Source organism: Vulpes lagopus, chromosome 20 (assembly GCF_018345385.1).
Source record: "Vulpes lagopus strain Blue_001 chromosome 20, ASM1834538v1, whole genome shotgun sequence".
NCBI lineage: Eukaryota > Metazoa > Chordata > Mammalia > Carnivora > Canidae > Vulpes > Vulpes lagopus.
The window spans coordinates 33,645,202-33,669,543 of NC_054843.1; the positions used below are offsets into that span (position 1 = coordinate 33,645,202).

At 32.4% G+C, this 24,342-nt stretch overlaps 1 protein-coding gene across 1 annotated transcript in view; it reads right to left on the reverse strand.

Moving 5' to 3' along the window:
• The window catches only part of GBE1 (1,4-alpha-glucan branching enzyme 1), a 267,431-nt gene that overhangs the window by 128,163 nt on the left and 114,926 nt on the right, over positions 1–24,342 (reverse strand). Inside the window, exons 4-7 of the mRNA XM_041734884.1 lie at positions 14,007–14,132; positions 13,065–13,200; positions 11,030–11,120; positions 7,388–7,597 (exon numbers count right to left, since the gene is read on the reverse strand). Of these exons, the coding sequence (XP_041590818.1) occupies positions 7,388–7,597; positions 11,030–11,120; positions 13,065–13,200; positions 14,007–14,132 (563 nt within the window). The remainder of the gene's footprint in view (positions 1–7,387; positions 7,598–11,029; positions 11,121–13,064; positions 13,201–14,006; positions 14,133–24,342) is intronic.

The following is a 24,342-nucleotide window of genomic DNA, read 5'->3' on the forward strand; positions in this document are numbered from 1 at the left end:
CTCATAAACCCTGTGAGAGAAGTTACATTTCTACTATTCACACTCAATTCCAGGCAGATTAGATTGATATAGCAAATTTCTTAATCTCTTTTACAAAAGAGAATTAGTCTGTCTGAATTTTTAATCTAACTTTACTTTCTTTGAAATACTAGATTTAACCATTTTCCTTAATCAAGCTGAAATAAGGTTCTGGTTTATACAACAAAGAAACACGAAAAGGAAAAGAAATACTATGAAAAAAGAAAACAGGACTTTTTATGGAATATTCAGCATTCACTGAAGCTATTAACAATCTTACTGTGAGATTTTAATATTCTTAATGAAGAAGAGGCTATTATTTGTTTCTTTTTAATTGTCTGTCTTTGGAATAGTTAGCTGTTTGCTAAATCTATGTCCAAAATTGTCTTTTAATTATCTATCGTTTGCTTTATAAAAATCATCTTTTTACTTTTTGTCAATTTCAAAGCAAATAGGACAGATACTTGTCTGTCTAAAAAGATGATGTATTACTTCAATTAAAAAGTATGAAATGTTTGGCAATCTATCCAAAGAAATTAAAAACATGGATTTTATTTTAGGGTTTGTGCTACATTTAAATATATTGAAAACATCATCTCTCTGAAGACATGACTCTTGGTAGATGTTTAATGTTAAGTCAATAGAATAAATGAATTATTCAGAAAAAGTAGTTTATTTTTTAAAAGATCTATGTCAACCTAACAAGTTTATTTTTAAAAAATCTACAATGTTAACCTTAATTTACCTAAAAAATGGTCTAATTCAGTGATTTGTAAACTTTTTTGTTGTATGCCTTATCAGTGAAAACTTTTCAACACATTCCTCCATATATATATTTATTAATTGTATATCTATGCCACTTTTTTAATACATTAAGTGACTATTAAGTCATACACACAAAGAAACTAATTTTAAAATAAAGATAAAATAATCAAGAGTCTCATTGAAATTAAGAGTCACTTTAATATGTGATGTTATTGCTTGTCATGGCTGTAACAGCTCGCTAAAATACACAGATGTAAATGAGAGGGTCAATGGCTATGATTATTATATTATAAAATTCCTTTTTCAACTCCCTTCATCATCTACCATCTTTGCTGAAATGTGACTTGTATATTTCAATTTTCCCTGAAGCTAGGTTATTTTTGCCAAGTAACCACAAAAGGATTCATTTATATTTATATTTAGAACCATTGGGCTTAAGATATACTAAAACTGAACCCACTTTAAAAGTTTGGTAAAAACTACCTCCAAGATTTATGTGTATGCAAAGAACTTTTATGACTAAAACATTTTATGTGGCTATAAAATCACAATGATAGAAATTTTTTCTTGGTATTTTCCCCAAAATCTTTTCTTCATAGCAGAGATTTAAAGACCATTACTTCAAGCTAATTTTTAAAATATCACCTGTATCCCAAAGGGAATGACTTTGGGGTCTATTTTTCCCCAAAGTTCTGATAAGTATATGCTCAAGAGTTAACCAAGCATATATACTCTGTAACACATCCTAGGACATATGACTGTAAGTTTTCCAGATAATACCAAACTGTTTTCAAAAGTAGTTTCACACATATACTTTTACTATGCTTTTATCTCTTTGTTATTGTAGTCTTTTTTTTTTTTTTTTTTAAAGAGAAAGAGCATGTGAGAGCAGGGAGCAAGGAGGGGCAATGGGAGAGAGAGAGAGAGAGAGAAAGAGAACCTAAAGGTAGCTCCAATCTGCATTTAGCATAGAGACCTACCTGAGGTTTGAACTCATGACCCTGAGATGAAATCAAGAGTCAGATGCTTGACTGACTGAGCCACCGAGGTGTCTTATGGCCATTTCTACTACAGAAAAAAATGAAATCATTTCACCCAATGACATGTTTTTTTATTTTTTATTTTTTTGGCTTTAAGAAACCACATAGAAGTATATGACTTTTAAGTTCTCTTTAAAATAATAATTTTAGGGCAGCCACGGTGACTCAGCCGTTTAATGCTGCCTTCAGCCTGGGGCGTGATCCTGGGGACTCAGGATCGAGTACCACATCAGGCTCCCTGCATGGAGCCTGCTTCTCCCTCTGCTTGTGTCTCTGCTTCTCTCTCTGTGTCTCTCATGAAAAAAAAAAACTTAAAAAAAAAAAACTTCTAAAATTATTATTTTATTTTATTATTTTTAAAGATTTTATCTATTCATTCATGAGAGACACAGAAGGAGAGAGAGACAGAGACATAGGCAGAGGGAGAAGCAGGCTCCATGCAGGGAGCCCCATGTGGGACTTGATCTCTGGACCCAGGATCATGCCCTGAGCTAAAGGCAGATGCTCAACGGCTGAGCCACCCAAGCATCCCTAGAAGTTTCTATTCATGTCCTGAATACTAGTTTTTAAACATCTTTCTCCTACTAGCTAATATATCAGTGCACAATAATCCTTAAATTAAGATTCAACATTAAGAACTGATTTGGTCACGGTAAAACATCATTTATTAATATGCTAAAATTTTGTTTAGAATATTAGCAACTATGTTCATGAGGGTTTATCCCAGGAATGCAAGACTGGCCTAACACTCAAAAATCAACAAATGTAATTTACTATATTGACAAATCAAAAAAAAAAAAAGGAAAAAATATGATACCATAGACTGCTTAAGATACAAATATCCACTCTAAACAGGGCAAGCCCACATGAATTTTATTCCACATTCTAAATTACGGAAAAGTCATTAAAACTTTTATTAAACTTTTATTAAAAGGATTAAAAACCCAATTATTATAGTGTTTGTACTATGAAGTATTTGATTAAGACCTTAAAAAGCAAACTGGATTTACTTTTGTTTCTAGAAGGAACTCTAGTAACTCAAGATAACTGTAGAGCATCTTCCTATCTAATAGTTGTTTCATCACAAAATCATGCTGATGGAATATGATTGTACTACCTTTGTACCCAAATGTAAGGTTCAGAGATAATATGAGCATTAGCTCTACTATGTTATCTCCTTTGAGATCCAATATATCTTATCTCTGATAGAAATATTTAACAAAGAAAAGGTACTCATTTGAAGCTTTAGTAATAGTTAAGGCATAATAATTGTTTAGGCTTAACAAATCTGCAGTTGTCTTGTTATTTTATCAACTACATTTACATGCCAGATATAATTCATCTGTGCCAGAAGAATATGCAAAAACAGAATCTAAAACCAAGACCTCTAAATTGTATCCATTATTTCTTAACTCTATAAACTTCAGAAACTTATAGATGTCAGATCTGTCAGAAAGTTCTCTTTACCAACTAAAGTGAGGACAACCCAATCTCTGTTATGGACTGTCATTAGTAATTTAGCAGAGCTAGAAGGCAGTTCAGCAGAGTAGACAGAAAATTAAAACATGGGCAGCTCCTGATTGGAAATTTATTCATAGCAGGTAATGAAATAGTGCAGTCAGGATCTCTGGTATTACTCAGAGAGAGAGATTTAATTCTGATAACTTGATGATGGCACTTGAATCAGAGATTATAAACGGTGACAGGTTGTGACATATAGATAGGATGAAATGAACATCAGCAACCTATCTCTACAGAAGCTGATTTTATATAAGATTATTTTTTTCAAGCAGTAAATATATAATTTCAAAAATTATTACAAGTTTTCAAAAAAGAGACTTAGGCCTTACATAAACCAGGTACCATTTTCATATGTACTTTTCCATGGAGTATAATAAAAATCAACAAATCAAAGATAAGGGGTTGAAGAGAACTTATCTTTTAAAATATGTAGCTTCTGATTTCACCTGGATAAGGAACAAACCCCAAATCACAGGCAGAGTAGCTATTCTATGGGGAGGTAGCTGGGTTTTCATGCGTTTATTTACATGTTTAATGAATTTATACTCATTAAATGCACTCATGTACAAAGAATGCTATTTATATTTACTAAGAAAAATAAGTTTTTATTTTGGAAAACGTGTGCCTTTTTATATTAATTAATTATCAACAATGACATTACTTTTATAATGGAAAGTATATTTTTTAAAAAAAATTGCTTATAGACAAAGCTATCACAAAAATATGACAAAAAAGTATTTCCACAGACAGGTATTTCAATATTTTTTTTTTAATTTGTGAAGTGGCATATTTATTGTGTATGGTCAAAACTTGTTAGATGTGGGGGGTTTAAAACACAGCACAAAAATTCTTTAATGCTCCTGCCACTGAATGAAGGGGTTCATGTACCTTGTCCTTGAAATTGTGTTTGACCTACAGTTTATAGCAAGAAATGAAGCTAGGTCAGTTTCTCCATCCAGACCATAAGAAATGCAAGCCATTTGGAATATTCACTATTGTAAGAAAGCTCAAGTAGCCTGTGGAGTGAGCTCCAAGAAGAGGAACTGAGGCCTGCTGGCCCATCATAGTCATGGCTGAGCTCCTAGCTGACAGCCAGCACTATGTCAGTCAAGTAAGTGAACCATCTTTAAAATGGATACTGAAAGATCCGCCCCTCTACTGAGCCACTCCAATTGACACAACATGTAGAAAGGAAGAGCTATCCCTCTGAATTATGCCCAAATTGCAGATTTGGAGGCAAAATAAACAACTGCTGTTATCTGAAGTCACTAAATTTTGAGCTGGTTTGTTAAGCATCAATAAATAACTGAAAGGACAGAAGAGGACTTTAAACATGAATGCTGATTATAAAAATGGCTTTAGTATTGCAGCAGAGCAATGTTATGTTACATATACTCTAATCAGAAGAGAAGAAAGAAAATGTAAAAGAAAAACCCTGATAAGTTTTATCAAGCTAATACAAATTTTGTTTTAAAAAAGCTTTTAATAAATAACATAAAGTATTGAGAAAATAATTCAGAGTCCCAGAATCTGTAGCATTTTATATACTGAGAAACCTAAGTATTAAAAATTATTTGTTTAAATTTGGTGATTTAAATTGTTTAATTTTGCTTTGTAGGGTTGTATCTATTTTATATAATGATGTTACAACCAATAATATAATCCTATATAGAAAAAACTAATTCTACTAAATTGGAAAATAGAGATATTATCAAACAGAACTATATAAATGCATTTTAAATGAAACTGTATTTACAAAGGACTAAGCCTATATGACATAACGCAACCAAAAAAAATTAGTCATAATATAAATAATAAGCCAAAACCATGCTATATTATTTGCCAAAAGTAAGCACCTGAGAAAGATTAATAGTTAATTCCATAACAAAAGAAACCAAGTATTAAATAAAATGTTATATATGACTTAACTTCTACAACAGACATGTTTTTTTAAAACAATTACGTATAATCCCTTTTATTTAGAAAATTGTGTAACTTTTAGTGGCCTATGAGAGCTCGAGGTACAGAAAAACACACTATAATAAATATTTTAATAAAATAATCATTTGTAACATAAAAATCCACCCACTTAAAGTATTTATTTTTAAAGACACAGTTCTACAGAATTGTTTCATAACACAAAAATTTAACCATTTAATGGTCTTTCATAAGGCACAGTTCTATAGTATAAAGTCCACTCTGACTCATCTAAATAAGAACCAGAGAGTTCAATTAATTGTATCTTTTGCCCACAATCTACTTTTATAAGATTTTTTCAATAGTGGAGTTATACTATAGAATTAGCACAGGTTTAGTTCTTTTTACTTGTTGAAAATCTGTACTAGAAAAAGCAATGTTCAAAAAGGTGACACAGATACAAAATACCGTTATAAAGGGAATTGTATTAGCCCCCAAACACTGCCTCCTCTTATAATGAAAAACCTGAGAACCAAAATGATTAATCGATTTGTTTCGGAATGAAAGTAGGCCTGGAACCCTGCCCCCTGCTTCTACCTCTTGTGTCTTTTCTCATATGTTATGCTGCTTCGTCTGGCGTGAGTGAGTCCTATATGGTTATGAAATATAAAACAATGTATACTATTCAGGAAAGAGCAAAGGAAAACAATTTCCTCCATATGAAAATCATCTAATTTGTGGTGAAAAATTAGAAATCTTCATTTTGTCAAAGTACTTACTAAAGCATTTTTCTACACTGCTCATTTTCCACACATGTGTATATTTGTGTATAATGCAACATCCAAAAGAAAATTCATTAAGCTTCTTTCAAAAATATTTATTATAAAAATTAATTATACATTGATGCTCTGCTGGTTTTGATATTCCTGACAGCATGTTTTCATTATATTTTCACTTATAATCAATAACAGATATAAACTGATAGTATTTTTGGCTTTTTAAAATATTTTTGCCATGTAATGCTATTTAATCACCTAAAACACCCTTTATTTAAATGGCAAAAGAAGTCAGAGATGTGTTTAATCTTTTTTCAACATTAAGCCTTAGTTTATTTTTACATAACATGGTCCTAACAAAAGGACTTACCCACATTTAAATAGAGATGCTATGCAGAATAAGTAAAATAAAATATGTAGCTAGGACAGCTCCAGTGGCTCAGCAGTTTAGCGCTGCCTTCAGCCCAGGGCCTAATCCTGGAGACCTGGGATCTAGTCCCACATTGGGCTCCCTGCATGGAGTCTGCTTCTCCCTCTGCCTGTGCCTCTGCCTCCCTTCTCTCTCTCTGTATCTCTCATTAATAAATATTATTTAAAAAAATCTTAAAAAAAAATAAAATAATAAAATAAATAAAATATGTAGCTAATGTATCTAAAACATTTGACATCATATCTGATGTATTACATACTAATAGATGTTAATTGTTATTACAGTTATATTAATATAGCTGCGATCAAGAACATGGCAATATTATTAAGATAGCAAAATATGAAGTACAATTTTTAAAAAGATTACTTAAAACAATGCATATTTATTAAAGAGATGTACTATAGTTAATTCAACCTTAGAAAGTATTCTTTTATATACTAAAAAATATTCATATTAATCCTTTTATTTATTTATTTTTAATTTTTTTATTTATTTATGATAGTCACAGAGAGAGAGAGAGAGAGAGGCAGAGACATAGGCAGAGGGAGAAGCAGGCTCCATGCACCGGGAACCTGATGTGGGATTCGATCCCGGGTCTCCAGGATCGCGCCCTGGGTCAAAGGCAGGCGCTAAACCACTGCGCCACCCAGGGATCCCCCATATTAATCCTTTTAAATGCTATATAACCAATATGTTTTAAATGACATAAGATTAGTAAACCTGAAATTTAGTGCAACTTGCGACAAACACATATGCTATTCAAAAGAAGATAAATTCTTCTATGTAAACATTCCTTATAAAATTTTAAATAATCGGATTAAGAAATTATATAGCAGTGAAAGACTACACACACAATGAAGTTAGTAAAATTCCTTGAAATGTTTTTTAAACAAAGACATTTCCATATGATAGGTACCTACCTGGAGTAGGCAAACAATCGACTATCCCAAAGATCATGATTTCCTCTAGGTCCAGAATGAAAATAACAGGAATCTGTCCCGTCAAACATATTTAATCCATCTTCTGAATTTTTTGAAGCATGGCTGTGCACCACATCTAAGAGGACTGTAATACCCATTGAGTGAGCTGTGTCAACTAGTTCTTTTAGCTCTTCAGGTGTTCCATAACGACTAAAGGTAAAGAATAAAGTAAAAGCAAAATTGTATCTTTAAAGCAAACAACCAATCATTTACTGCATATCAATTGTTTTATCGGTACAGTCCTACTTTAAATATGCAAATTCAATATGATATAATATTTAGATGCAAGTCAAAGTGGCATAATATTTTCTCTTAAACAAAATTTAAAGGCATTAGATAAAAAATAATAATTTAAATACAGCTATTAGATGTAGACTTATGTTTCAGTAAAAATTCATAATTTAAGTAGATATACAGTAAATTCTGCTTTCTATATTCAGAGATTTTGATTTCCTTCTCCAAGCCTACATAGCCTGAAGAGAATGGTCATCCCTGTTTATATACTTGGCCATTCCTGTGAATGTGTATGCTTGAGGATGGGGACTGTTGGAGTATTTCTTTGAATAACCTTGGTGTCTTGAGTGAGGCCAGCTCTCCTGCACTTCCTTATTCCCAAACTGGAATGCCCTCAGGTACTAGAAGGCCAAGAGAATGTACCATGTCTGTCACCACCCAAGCAGAAAACATGGGTAGCTCAAAGGCACGTGTGTTTGTATTAATAGCAGTTTTCTAGTCTATATGAAATAGAAAATAAAAATCACTCCTAAGGGGGAAGGTTTTTCTTAACCTATGCAAAATCTCAATATTGGCCTTCCATAGCATCAACTTTGCCTTTTATATAAATAATCACCCAATCACCCTTGTGATTATTTGTTGTCTCATTTCCTCACTAGGCCATATTCTTCTTGAGAGCAGGAGCTGTGACCATCTGGTTTCCCATGATACAGTACAACGCTTAGTATATAGCAGGTCTCCTGGTAGCCAACTCCACTAGGCAGTAAGAGCTATCTTTAAAAAATGCAAATGTTATAATTTCATATTTACCTAAAATTATATTTACATTCCCATGGTCCTTAGGATAAGACTGTGGACCTTATCAGGACCTACTGCACTGTCTAATTTGGCTCCTTCCAATAACTTTAGATTAATGACACTTTACTGTTTTCTTTCCCTATTCCAGCCACCTAGCCTTTTTTTCCCCATGCAATGAACAGCGTGTTCAATGAATAAATAGCCTCAAAATTTCATTCATTCACTTGCTTTTTTCAACAAATACTTATTAAGCTATCTACCATGTGTCATGAAATTTTCTATGCTCTGGGATTCAGCAGTGAACAAAATAAATATCACTGCCCTTATGGAATTTACATTCTATTTGGAGGACTACAAATAAATAAGCAAAACACGGGGGATGCCAGACAGCAATAACTTCTCTAAAGAAAAAACAAAACAAAGCCACTGGTAGAAAGGGTGGGTTTACTATCTTAAACAGGGTTACAAAGTGAATGTTTCATGAAGAAGGCAATGTTCGAGGGAATACATGAAAGAAGAAGGGAGTAAGGCATGTGAATATCTAAAAGATAGAAGATTTAGGGAGAAAGGGTACTGGCGAAATAAGCTGGAACACCTGGAAGAATAGCAAATAGGTTAGTATGTGGCCAGAGTGGAATGATCAATAGAGATGAGGCCAGAGAGTCAGCTAAGACCCAGATTATATGGGGTCTTATGGACCAATATAGGGCCTTTCACTTTTAACCTGAAAGAGTTAAGGAATCATTAGATGGTGCTGAGCAAGAAAGTGACATGATCTTTTATTTTTTAATTTTTTTAAAATTTAAATTCAATTTGCCAACATTTAGTATAATACCCAGTGCTCATCACATTATGTATTTTGAAGTGGTTACTCTGGTCACTATGAAGAAAGTAGTCATGTGTGTGGAGGGAGAAAAGGCCAGAGAAGGGGAAGGAGAAAAAGAGAAAACAGAGTGCTCAGTTAACTGAAATAATCCACATTATAGATAATGGCAGCTTGGACCAGGGTGACAGAAGTTGAAAAAGCCAGATTTGGGATACACTTTGAAGTTACAGGTGGTTAGGTTTTATGATAAGCTAGATATAGGAATGGGCAAAAAGGGAAGAGTCTGGTATAATGTAAAGTGTATTTCGGCCATAAGAATGGATGAAACTTGATGAGACACCCCAACATATGTTATTCATATACGGAGGAGAATGGAAATAAGGCCTGAGACCTGGAAGTTCAACATTGGTGGTCAGGAAAAGCAAAGGAAATTTAAAAAAATTAAAAAGCAGCAAGAGAGATACGAAAAACACAAACAGGAGAATAATAGTTTTCCTGAACACTGAAGGAAAGAAAAATGTCCTAACAAGGTAGAGGAAACTAGTAGTGCCAAGTGCTGCTGACAGTTCAAGTAAGTTAATAGACGATCAGTGGACTTAACAGCATGGAATTCATCAGTACACTTGACAAGAGCAATTTCAATGAAGAGGTGAGGAGCCTACTTGGAATGAGTTCAAGAAAGAAAAGAGAAATGAAAGATTTAGAGTTTATAAATACAGGTAATTTATTGAAGGAGAAGGACTATCAAAAGAAACAGATAAAATGATCAGTATTTTTTTCTCTAGCCTGGAATGCTATCTCCCTATCCCCACTTCATCCTTCCTCCCAGTTCACTCTTAATTAAGTTCTGGATCTCAGTTCCAACATCGGTTCACATCTAACCTAAACCAATTAGATACCTCATTCTAGGCTGTTATACCATCCTGTCATTTTATTCTTAGTTTTTATCATGGGAAGAAATCAATATGTATGATTACTGGATTAACGTCTATGTGCCACAACAGTGTGAGCTCCATGAGGTGGAAGCACTGTTAAACTTGTTCAACTTGCAGTCATTCAGGTCAGCACTTCTTCAATTACGTAGGACTCCTTGGTGTCTTTCTGCCCAGAGAGACACATTCCTTGGATTTTAGCCTAGAAAGAAGGATAATCTTTCTACAGATAGTAGTATATCCTTTTTTTGTGTGTATTTTTTAATTGGAGTTTGATTTGCCAACATATAGTATAACACCCAGTGCTCATCCCACAAAGTGCCCACCCCTCAGTGCCTGTCACCCAGTCACCCATTCCTCCACCCACCTCCCCTTCCACTACCCCTTGTTCATTTCCCAGAGCTAGGAGTCTCTCAGGTTTTGTCCAAGAGCCTTCTGAGTCACATTTCTACAGGAGTCAATCTCTTTCCAGAAAAGGATGTGAGCCCTAGCAATAATGACTTCCATGAGACATGATTTTCTGACTAAAGCTTGGACCTCCAAATGTATGACAATTTTAGTAAGTTAACTGGATATTCTTCATCTGAAATCATTTTATGGAAAGCAATGTTGAATCACGGCCAACCTCTAAGGCTTGACGCAAAGACTATGATCTCAGTCCAAAAAGAAATTCTCAGCTTCTATTAAACTCTGGTAACTCTAAATGAGGTTACGAAACATCATATAAAAGGTAAAAATTCACTTTATTTTTTCCTCGAATAAAAATGGTCATATTTCAGACTTTCATTTTACCTTGAAGCTGCAAAGAAGCTTGTGATCTGGTAACCAAAACTTGCATAGTAAGCATGCTCCATGATTGCCATCAACTGAATGCAGTTGTATCCTATACAAGCAAATGTCAAGTAGAGATTAAAAGCAATATTTTTAAAGAAAGAAATGAAAAAAATATATATAAACACAGCATCCTTTTTCTAAAGACATTAAATTTTACATATGATCATTTATATATAAATGATCTGATCACTTTGAAAAGTTCTACTTTAAAATATTTTGCTTGTCTTGACCTTCTAACACAAAATTAGACAGTTAGTTCTTGAGAGTTGTACTCTAACTAGCTATTTGAAATGCCTTCATTTAACATGTAATAAATGATATGCAAATAGTCTTAATTTGACTTTAGAATATTAAAGATGGCAATCTACATATGCTAAACTTCAGTTACACTTGTAATATTCATAGTATAGATTATGAAAGCTGAAAAAAAGTAACCAGTTGCATGCCACATACTTGGAGCATGCAAATAATCAAAGAGGAAGAAACTTTTGACCTTTAAAAAAAAACTGAGATAACCATTTTTTTCTTCAAGTTTGGTAAAATTTGGCAAAATTTTCAAATATTGTTTGACTGCTCTGAAAGTTACATTGCTGTAACATACATAGAAAATACTCTCTTCTCAAAGTCCAGTTGATGTCAATACAGTCTGTCAGGTACATATTTTGGTACATAACTAATATTGGAACAATTGCAAAGTCACATTCAGAATTAGAGATTTATGTTTAAAGAATAACATAAACTATGGGTCATAGCTGTTGTTGGCTTTTTTTCATTGTAAAAACAATCTAACTCTATCACATTTCTATCATGGTAGAAATATGTGTATAAACTCCCGCTCAGATTAACATACATCAATTATATATTTTATAACAATATACACTTTGTAGTTTATTTCTCTAATATGAAATATTATTCTTATGATCAAGCACCAATCTATAGTTTTTGTTATTAATTTTATGGCATTACTCATTCTTAGATTCATTTATGTTCAGAGTCCTGGGCTTTTCAACTCAAACACAATGATGAACAAGAAAATCCTTGCTCTGCAAGCTTCTGCAAGACCAGGGGCATAAACAATGTGTTACAATATTAAATTGTAGAATATCCCAAACACGATAATTCAAATATAGTATCTATAAAACACAATCAATATTAAATTCTTCATACTTTTAATTAATTTAAGTTTCTGGAATCTGACCTTACCATTATAGATAACTAAGATCCATGTATAACCAAAAACTTGAACAGTGAGTTGTAAACCTTTCTTCTAGCCAAAGTTTGGACTGCCTACCAGAAACAGAATAATTAAATGTGCTTTATCTCCCTGCCTAGCTGTTGGAGCAGGTGCTAATATGCTGTGAAATGATTAAAAAAAAAGCATTACCCATAAAAAGAAAAATAACAACTTTAAAGCATACCAAATCAATAGTTCAGCATTATACACTAACTCTCCTAGTTGTTCCCCTGAAGACGAGGATCTGTGTCATTACAGTCCAACATATAAACATCTAGAACAATGTGTCTTAGAAGATGCACCATAAATATTTGTCAAGTAAATCATCCAGACTATATATATGTATATACTTTCATACAATATGAATTCCAGTAACCTTAAAAAAATGTAAGATTTTTTTCCCCTAACAGACTAAAATGAACAGGCTATAATCAATGACCACTCAAATTGATAAAAGTTCTCTCCTGTAGAAAAGTAATTATGCTTACATATTTATCTACAGTTTGGAAGCCATCAGTTCACATTACTTAAAATTGAAATTGGAATAATATCTTGAATTCTTATGCTCTATCTTATTCCATTTCTCTTTTCTATGCTATCACTATTACAGGGCAATTTGAGAAGCCTAAAATAAAATGCATTTCTATTACATATTTAATCTCTTAACACACACAAAAAAGACACTTGTAATTAGCTTTTCTAATAAGAGAACAGACTCATTAAAATTTTATCTGAATAAAAATCACAGTTATTACTTACCAAGGTCTTTGATTCTTGGTAGTACATTGCATGTAAAATGTTTATAAGAAGCTATTTTTCCTTCATATGAAGAAATTCCCACATGAGATTCATAAATTCTTAGACCTCTTGGCTTCTTTGGCTTGGAATGCTTAAACTACAGAATATAAAATTATATAAAGAATTAGATCAGAAATTCAGGTATGATACTAACTGATTAAGCATGTTAAGTGAAATCGTGAATCAACTCAAATAGTTTGGAACTGTTTTCGCATATAAAAGGCACTTGGCTACACCCATTAAATTTTCTCTTGAAAATAAATTCCTTTTTAGGTTCATGTTAATAGATCTGTTTTACAAGAGTAATCATGTAATGGCTTATACCTTATCATTGAGCCTTAGAGAAAACATAAAACCTTAAAATGCATAATTATTAAATGCAAAGCATTTATCAACAAGCTCTAATAACTTGGAAGATAGAAAAGTGAGTTCAAAGGTACATATAAACTTTGACAATAATATAACCTTAAAAATAACCCTAAATAATACACCATGAGATATCATGAGATATCTTTCTTCCCTATCCCTTGCTTCAAAGCACACTAATCCTGCTTCAAACCAATGACAATGAGAAATACTCTAAACACTGAGGTATCTGTGATGAATCAGAAATTATGATTAAAAAAACAACAAAAAACAGTATCCCTTTCAGGTCCATATGTAGAGATTTCTTTCTCCCTCCTAACCCCCGAAACACATGATAAAACAACTCACTTCTATATTTTACTGGCTACAGATGATGGACTCTGATATATGTATAGCATATCAGGTACACTATGATGTAAAATATAAAACTGGCAGTGAAGAGAGAAGTTGAACATTACTATAAAAGTTATGGAAGTAAAAATTAATTTTCCTAGAAATACTGGAACAAGAATTTATTTAAAGATTTGTTGTTCTCACTTTATATGGGTGTTCTGGATCCCAGTGTATCCAATCATAATTCACATTATCACCTTCACGAGTCACATACTTCGCCCATGGTGAAATACGATACAAGATCTCTCCACTTTTACTCCTAATAACTACCTAAAAAGAGAATGAGATGTTATTGCTTTAAAACACTTTGAAAACTCTAAGATAATGCATAAGAGTTTATAAGCACTGCTACAAGTAAGAAAAGGAGGCATGGTCTTAAGAATTTAAACTACTATACAGATGTGTACCCTTAAAGATGTATAAATTCCATGGACTTTACTTTCTTATCTGTTATAGTTATGATAATTAAACTCATTTCCACTTGAAATATTTTATAATTCTCTGGCACCTTCTATCATTGTCAATCAGCCATTAGAGTGGTCAATTAAAGTAAACATGAAATAGATAGTAAAAAGACAAGAATATTGTTTGAAAGCTACCGTGAATAAATCAACAGGAGGACATAATCTTACTATATATTAAAAAAAGTAATGAGCTATGTTGCTAACTCTTTCATTTCATTTTTATAGCAATTATAACATTTTCAAGAAGCTAAAGGAGAAAAATGTGTTTTGATTAACATTTATATTGTGCAAACACAAATATGCATACATACATACACACAAAACAGATACTACCCTGCAAATATTTTCCATCTCTTTTCCACTTCTTCTATACCCTATTCATAGTAGGCTTTACCATATAAAACCAAGCATTTCCTCTTTGAGATATCCATTCTTATCTTTGCCAATAGTATCACTATTGTTATCAAAAATAAAAAACAATAAAATGTAAATACACCCTTTTAGACTTACACTGAATAAAATATTTTGAATTTATCGACACAGATAACAAAGTGAGCCACATGAGCAGGGTTTCTAAGTGAGGTAGGGATGGTAGGGTTTTTTTTTTTTTAAGAGATTTTTAAAAATTAAATCTTCTAAAAGTAAGTATAGGATGGTCAAAATTGTTCAGATTAGGAGCTATATTATGCCCTTAGCATTAAGAGAGAGTATGTTCTTCAGTCTCCTTTAGCAGAGAAAAGCTCTAGCATACATAATTCTTGGTAATTAAATATGTAACATTTTATAGTTTCGAAAGGATTTTCATCATTATACCTTAACTCAATTCTAGAGAATATAACCCAAATATCAAGTGAGATTGAGTTGACAAAAGTCACTGAATAGCAGAGCCAAAAGCTAAATACAGAGCCTCTGATACTCACTTTCTTGCTCTTAAAGGCAGTCATAGCACTTTCTACAGATACCAAAAAATAATGAATCATGATTTATGATGTAAGAGCAGGTAAGTGGTGAAAAGCAATGTCTAAGTTACATGAACAAAATTCGTTCTCCTTCATTATGCCTCCTACTTATTGAAGCCAATGACAGCTAACTATTGCTATCATTCAAATAATTATCACAAAAAGATGAATGAATAGAATTCATCCATTTTAGTAGTGTTCATTTCAAAAGATATGTCCCTTGAGCCACATGAATTTCGGGTGTAATATACAATAGTAACATGCTTAAGAGAAGGTCTTTTGTCTCACTCATCAACTGAGAACAGGTCATGAGGAAATAAAATACAGAAATCAGTTTTCAGTAAATAACACTCTGCTTAATCCATCTATCTTTTCTCTCTTTTGCAAAGTGGCTCTACAGTCCCTGTAAAGGATATTCACATACCCATAATTATTTGTGAAGGTGCCTGATGGCAGAGAGAATATTTGAAACTTTACGTAGAGCACATAAAAAATCTCCTCATGCTGAAAATAATTTTCACATTCTTTAGAACATTAATTTGCTTGTTGTTGGAAGGAACAGTCCTTTCATTGGTCTCTCATGTTCCTATGTATGTTGCTGAGTATACCAAGAATACAAGGTCCTGACAGTTATTGACAGAAGCTATTTCTCAGAATTGTGTTTGTAGCATGCAACCATGACGGAAATGTCTCCTCTGAAGATACGGAACAGGTTTGCTTATTGCTTGCTATGAAAGAATAAATATTCAAGATATTTATTCAAGATAAATATTCAAGATAAATATTCTGGAGCTATGATGCAAACCAACTGTGTGAGTATCATCCATCTGGATCACTTGGTGTCACTCCATAATATTTGGAAGACAAAGGGAACCATACTGCTTACTGTGTTGCAATTAATAAAATAATTTGTCTCTAACCCAAGGGTTGTATGTATTCTGCCAGATTCCATGAAACAATAACAAGTTACAAGCTTGTAGGTAGGGTAAAATCAAACTCTACACCTGACGAATGATTATTTATTTAATCATTCACTGAATGACTTCAGTATTCTTCTTTCCAAAAACGCTGTTTTTTTCTTCCCTGTCATTTTGATTAGTATTATTTCTTAGGGTGGAAACTTCTAATATCCAATTTCTTCTTTCCTTCTCAGTAACAGAACTATAGGGTGGGTCTTTCAATGATATAGTAAAGCAAAAGTTCCCACCAAATCTGGAACATTTATCTGTGATCGTTACATAAAAGGTAAATAAATTTCTGTTCTTTAGGCCCCTACATTTTGGAGGCTTCATTACATTAGTTCAATGTTTCTTAAGCACTCCCCTGTAGAAGCCACTTAGTTCGTTTTTGACTTGCTGTCCTTAAATTGTCATGGACCAGCTAAGAATATTCTAGTAAATCTAAATATAATTTGAGAGGTGTTCCAATGAATAAGGAATATAATCTTTCTTGACTAAATTCTGCTCATATGTTTTGGGGGAGAGGGCAATTCCTAGATTTTGTCTTTCATAAGTTCAGATTCAGATGAAAAGTTTTTTAAGTCATGAGATAAGACTACATCATTTAATTTACAACCTTAAAATAGCACATGCTATAAAGCAAATTGAAAAGAGATAGCTTGATAGATCTTTCAACGATATTAAGTCTAACAGCTGATGAAGTAGAAGAATTTACTTGGTACTACCAAATTGAAAGTCTTATATACTGCTAGTATAAGTATGAAATAGTATGAAAGCTCTGAATAGCAATTTGGCAATATGCATTAAAAAAAAAGTAATTCTCAATACTTAGCAATTCTAATTATAGAACTTTGCCATGGAAGTAATTGGAGATCTGTCCAAAGAACTATATCCCTGTCTATTGACCTTACTGCTAATTGGCAAAAAGTGATAGACTAAATAATATATAGTAGTAAAACTATAGTACTGAATTATATTGAAGGTTATAAGAATATTCTTTCACGTTATGAAAAAGAATGTATTGTCTCCTAATGTAAATGCACAGAAACCCATGGACTAAAGCATTTAAACAAATAGAAAAAAATATTTAGGTGAATCTATCTATGGATAGATTATTGGTAGCTTTTATTTCCTGGTTGTATGTGTGTATATATCACTTCATTTCATTTGTATAACTTTTTTTTCCCTAAAGATCTATTTATTTATTTTAGAGAGAAAGAAAGAGCGCAAGTGAGTGGGGGTTGGGACAAAGGGAGAGGGAAACAAGCAGACTCCCTGTTCAGCAGGAAGCCCATTGCAGGGCTCCATCCCAGGACCATGAGATCATGACCTGAGCTGAAATAAAGAGTGGAACACTTAATTAATAGAGCCACCCAGACATCCCTTCTCTGTACAACTTTTTTGATCTGAAACAAATAAATATTTTAGTAAGTATTGTGAATACATTAACAACATAACTGCATATGCACCTATGGAGCTGTGCTATTCTGGTTGCATATAGTATGTACCTTAAATATACTGCCAGAGTATTAAAATAAAACTTCAAAAAATATGTCAAATTACTTCAAGAAATATGCTAATGAATACAATATCATGATGAGCTTTTTACAGGGCAAATGTATATTTTGTAAAATTATAACATTTGTAACATGGTAAAAATATAAACAGGCTTTTTTAATAAGTCAAATTATCTCTGACTTATGGGAAGTTACCATCCAAAGATATTAATCAATAAACAAGTATATAAAAGAAATCTCTACCTGTGCAAAAGTCAAACTGACTTAGTGTGAGGATCCCTGGGTGGCTCAGCGGTTTATCGCTTTCCTTCGGCCCAGGGTGTGATCCTGAAGTCCCGGGATCACGTCCCACATCAGGCTCCCTGCATGGAGCCTGCTTCTCCCTCTGCCTGTGCCTCTGCCTTTCTCTCTCTCTCTCTCTGTGTCTCTCATGAATAAATAAATAAAATCTTAAAAAAAAAAAAACTGAGTGAACTATTTGAAATCAAATTTTATTTAGAAAATATCACTTAGAACTCAAACAATATAAGAAATAGTTGGGTAAAACAGTGAAGATTTTTTAAAAAAATTGTATGTATGCATGTATTCATTCATTCTAGGAGTATCTTTTGAAATGCTTCTTGCCAAAGATTATTGTTCCTATGGACTGGAAAATTATGACATAACATGCTCCTCAGGTGGTCAACAATTTAATTTAAAAACAGTGGACATGTTCAGCTGGTTAGAAGTATTAGCATACTCTGGAAAACAGCATTTGAATGTAACTTGGTTTCTTTTATTTTTTTTTAAGATTTTATTTATTTATTCATGAGAGACACAGAGAGAGAGACAGAGATGTAGGCAGAGGGAGAAGCAGGCTCCCTCTGGGGAGCCCGATGTGGTACTTGATCCTGAGACTCCAGGATCATGTCCTGGGCCAAAGGCAGACACTTAACCTCTGAGCCTCCCAGATATCCCTGTAACTTGGTTTCATGACTGAATTGTAGAATACCAAGGGAAAAGACACAGATGTTGTATATTATAATTTAATTTTCCTAAATAGTGGCTATGTGATACAAGGAAAACCTTTCTTTATATTAAAAAAAAAAAGTTGGGATCCCTGGGTGGCGCAGCGGTTTAGCGCCTGCCTTTGGCCCAGGGCGCGATCCTGGAGACCCGGGATCGAATCCCACGTCGGGCTCCCGGTGCATGGAGCCTGCTTCTCCCTCTGCCTGTGTCTCTGCCTCTCTCTCTCTCTCTGTGTGACTGTCATAAATAAATAAATAAATAAATAAATTTAAAAAAATAAATAAATAAAATAAATAAAAATTAAAAAAAGTTAAAAGCAGGGTTAATTAAAAATATAGTAATAAAAATAACTATTTAGTAGCATACAGTTTAAAGTAAATAACCAAGCAGAGTCATTTCTAATATATAAAGCAATGTTATCTCCACTTTTAAATTACCTCTAATTCATATAATATCTAATGTAATCAATACTATATATATAGAAAGCACATAAATATAATATGTTGAAATAGTACATATTATATGCTAAAATATATCAATACATATAAATATATACAAATATAATACATATCATATACTTTGGTATTCATATCAATATATATGAAAACATTTATAAAACAATGGGTACAGGCATACACAATGCAGAATAATGAATATGAATACTCTGCCTTTGTAGGTTTAAAATGTGACTGAAATACATATATGTATATATAAATATGTATATTTACAGAGAAAGAGAATGATACACACATAGAAAACATACTATAATTTATTCTTAAGTAATTTTTAGAAGTATGGGAGATGGACTAGATGAGTGATGGGTATTAAAGAGGGCACTTATTGCGATGGGTAGTGGGTGTTGCATGTAAATGATGAATCATTCAATTCTACTCCACACATCAATATTGAACTGTATGTTAATTAAAATTAAACTTTTTAAAAAAGTTCAGGGAACAAAAATAAAGATCAATTTTTAGAAAATGTAATCAATGTTCATAATTAAGTAGGAAAATAAGTGATATATTCCAGAGAATGTGCTGATTCTTTCAGTGAGCAGAATCCTAAATAAGTGTTTTTAATATTTATAAATAATATAAGATAAACATTTTAAATGCTTAGATATAATTACTAAAGCTTTAAAATAGCTTAATATAATTTTAAAAGGACATCTTAAATCTCATTTTAATTCAACTATGGCTTTCCTACTAACCTTTGTTTTAAAAATGACATATGAGTATACTTTTTTCCATAGTTTTGTTTGTTTGTTCTTCCCACTTGGATCACTTTTAAGATTCACTAACATTATATAAGAATGAATCTCTTTGCTATTTTGGGAGGCTCAAAGTGGCCCCTCAAAAGATGCTCACTTCCTACACTCTAGATTCTGTAAATGATACTTTATGTAGCAAAAAATGGGTCTTTGAAGCAATCCTTTGATAAAAGGATTAAAATGAATTGATTATCTAGAACATCCAAAAGGGTAATCACATTAATCCTTATAAGAGGAAAAGAGGGATATTTACACACAGAGAGTAAAGGAAAAAGTAATGTGACCAAGGAAGTAGAGACTGAAGTGATGCTGACACAAGCCAAAGAATGCCAGGAGCCACCAAAAGTTGGAAGTGGCAAAGAACAGTCTCCTAGTCCAGAGAGAGTGTGTTCATTCCAACACCTTGATTTCAGCCCAGTGATACTGATTTGGAACTTTTGGCTTCCAAAAATGTGGAAATTTCTATTGTTTAAACCCACCAAATTTGTGTAGTAGCTACAGTAAACTAAATTAAAAGGAAAAAATTAGAGGCAATCAGTTTTTAAGAATAAAATGGAATGTACTTAAATTCAATTAAATGTCAGTGTTAGAGTTAAAAGATAAAGTTATTTTAGTGATTAGTCTAAATAACATATTTTATCACTTACTAACTTCCTACTCCCTAAATGAAGGCATATACCAATGTATTTCAGTAACCTTCACTAAACAAGTCTCCTTGACAATTCCCAGGAAAAGCAAACTCTTTCAGAATAAATGTTGCTGAGCTTCAGAACTGATAGAAGAGCCTACAAAAAAAGCGGATTTGTAATATGCAGTTTTTATTGCTAGTCTACCCACATGTAATTATATTAAAAAATTGAATAAAAGGGATTACTCTATATGATGCAACTAAAATTTCTGAATTTACCATAAACAAAACCTAAAGGGCTACTTTCTACCCTATATTTGATATATTTGCTTCATTAAATAAAGATGAGAGTATTTCAATAAACAGGTAGTCAGCAATAATAATAATGTTTTTTGAAAAAATTTCATTCTGAATTTTCTAGTTAGGGATATCAGAAACACTATCTGATATTAAAAGATATTTCATTGTGAATTTTAAGTTTATATTTCAATTAATTGATGGGAAAAAAAAAAACAAGATACCAATAAAAGTATCAAGGTAGTTTTCTAATAATAATAAGTCCATAACATGTAAATGAGTATTTTGTAGATATACTTTCATAAAACTACATATATTTAATTGGTAAACTTATATAAGTTAGGTTTATATGTGAATTATAATTGGCATAACCATTGTTTACATATTGAGCCTTCTATGGGGACTTGAATTTTGTTATTTACATTTTTTTATAATGAATTTTTTTAACATTTTATTTATTTATTTATTCATGAGACACACAAGGAAAGAGAGAGGCAGAGACACAGGCAGAGGGAGAAGCAGGCTCCATGCAGGGAGCCTGCCATGGGACTCGATTCCAGGTCTCCAGGATCAGGTCCTGGGCTGAAGGCGCTAAACTGCTGAGCCACCCGGGCTGCACTGTTACTTGATTTTTGTAAAAAAAATTCTGCTAATTTAACTGGATAACAAAGTTCACACATTTTAGAGATCTCCATTTTTGATCTCATAATTTAGATAATTTTATTTAATCAAACAACCTTACACAAGTCATATGCATATAAAATCATTACAAAAATTATCACCTCTTTAAAGACACATGCAGATTGGAAGTGAGGAGATGGAGAACCATTTATCAGACAAATGGATGTGAAAAGAAAGCCAGAGTAGCAATACTAATATGAGACAAAATAGACTTTAAAACAAAGACTATACCAAGAGACATAGAAGAATAATCATTAGGGGACAATCCAACAAGAAGACACAATTATAAATACTTATGTACCCAACATGGGAGCATCCAAATACACAAAACAGTTACTAAAAAATATAAAGGAATTGATAGTAACACAGTAATAGTTGGGGACTTCAACTGTTGTGTCTTTCTCTTTCTCTATCAAACAAATAAATAAGATCCTAAAAATAAATAAATAAAGACACCAATGGAAAAAAACAAACTATAAGCCATGATCTCTGAAGAACATAGATGTAAAAATCCTCAACAAAATATTAGCAAACTGAACTCAAAAATACAGTAAAAAATCATTCACTATGATCAAGTGGGGTTTATTCCTGAGATGCAGTGGTGATCAGTATTCACAAATCAATTAAAGCGATACATTACAACAATAAGAGAAAGGATAAGAATCATATGATCATTTCAATAGACACAGAAAAAGCATTTGACAAAGTACATCCATTCATGATAAAAACTCTCAACAAAGTAGGTTTAGAGGGAACATACCTCAACATAATAAAGGCGATATATGAAAAACCTACAGCTGACATCATATTCAATAACGGAAAACTTAGAGCTTTTCCCCTAAGGTCAGGCACAAGACAAGGATGTCCACTCTCACCATTGTTATTCAAAATAGTACTGGAAGTCCTAGCCACAGCAATCAGACAAAAGAAAAGAATAAAAGGCATCCAAATTGATAAAGAAGCATAACTTTCACTATCTGCAGATGACATTATATATAGAAAATCCTAAAGACTCTACCAAAAAACATATTGGAACTGATAAATGAATTCAGCAAAGCCACAGAATACAAAATCAATCTCTAGCACTATACTGTACACTAATAATGAAGCAGCAGAAAGAGAAATTAAGACAACAATCACTTTTACAATTGCACCAAAAATAAGATAGGCATCAACCCAACTAAACAAGTGAAAGACGTGTACACTGAAAACTAAGAAACACTGATGAAAGAAACTGAAAAGCACACAAACAAATGGAGAGCTAATGAATGAAAAAGAATGAAATCTTGCCATTTGCAATGACATAGAGCTAGAGAGTATGATGCTAAGCAAAATAAGTCAGTCAAAGACAAATATCATATGATTTCACTTACTTGTGGAATTTAAGAAACAGATGAGCAAAGTGAAGACTAGAGAAAGAGAGACAAATCAAAAAACACTCAAGTGTAGAGACAGAGGAGAGGTGGGAGGGGGCATGGGAAAATAGGTGATAGGGATTAAGGAATGCATTTGTCATGATAAGCACTGGGTGATATATGGAATTATTGAATCACTACATCATGTACCTGAAACTAATATTACACTGTTAACTAACTGGAATTAAAATAAAAACTTTTAAAAATGCTTTGAAATCAGCAGACAAGAAATTATCCAAATGCATATCTGAAGTTAACATTTCACATATAGTCATCTCTCCCTATTAAACCATCTGTTTAATCACTGTCTCATTTCTTGATGGGTGTACTTATTTCCTTATCAATATTTATATTAGCCTATTTGTAGATCTTCCCCTAATACCACGGATACCTAGGAAAATATATGTATTTTTGAATGAAAAGAGAGATGAGGGTTAGCATTCTAATCTATGAGACTTTAATATATAAAGAATGTTAAACATTGAGGAAGAATTATTTTCATCATTAACTGTTTGCTTAGTAGTCATCAATTACATTGTTGGAGATATTAGACTCAATATGTATTAAATACATGATTGTATGTTTTCTCAAATCTTATAATTTTTACAATTATGTATTTTGAATCTAGTCTCTATAGTTTCTCTACATATCTTCTAGGGGCTGAATTATTTCTTTTTCTCCCCCACACTTTCTATCTACCTCATTGCAAAAGCACTTCATATGATTGCTTAAGCATCACATTTTTTTTCTTCAAATGATTCGATTTATCACCATATAGACTTTTGTAATTATACTCAATAAAATATTTTTAAAGAGAACTTTAACTCATCTTATGATAGTACCCCCCTATTCTAGCACTTCTGAAAATACTTCAGATATTTTTCTATTGGCATTATACCAGGTTATAACTCTGTTTACTTAATAGAATTCTAGCCTTCACTGCACATGGATGAGTCTCTTTGAAGCACACTTTTTCAGTAATGAAAACTCACTGATTTTTTCCCCTTTTCATAGCTTTTTTCTTTTATTACTGTATTGATCTTTCAGTATCTTGGAAGTTTAAATCCTATATTTTTATATCATGTGTAATTCATTTGTTTTCTAGTCTAAGACACTTAATCAATCTTTACCCGATTACAACATTTTAGCATTGTTCCTATTCTTTTCACTTAGGAGTAGTTATTCTCACTTGCTCAGGGGTATCCTTTTCAGTGCCTGCTTCCTAAATCTTGCATAATCCCTTTGGATTTTGTCTTTTTTATAGTGACCTCACTTTACAGGG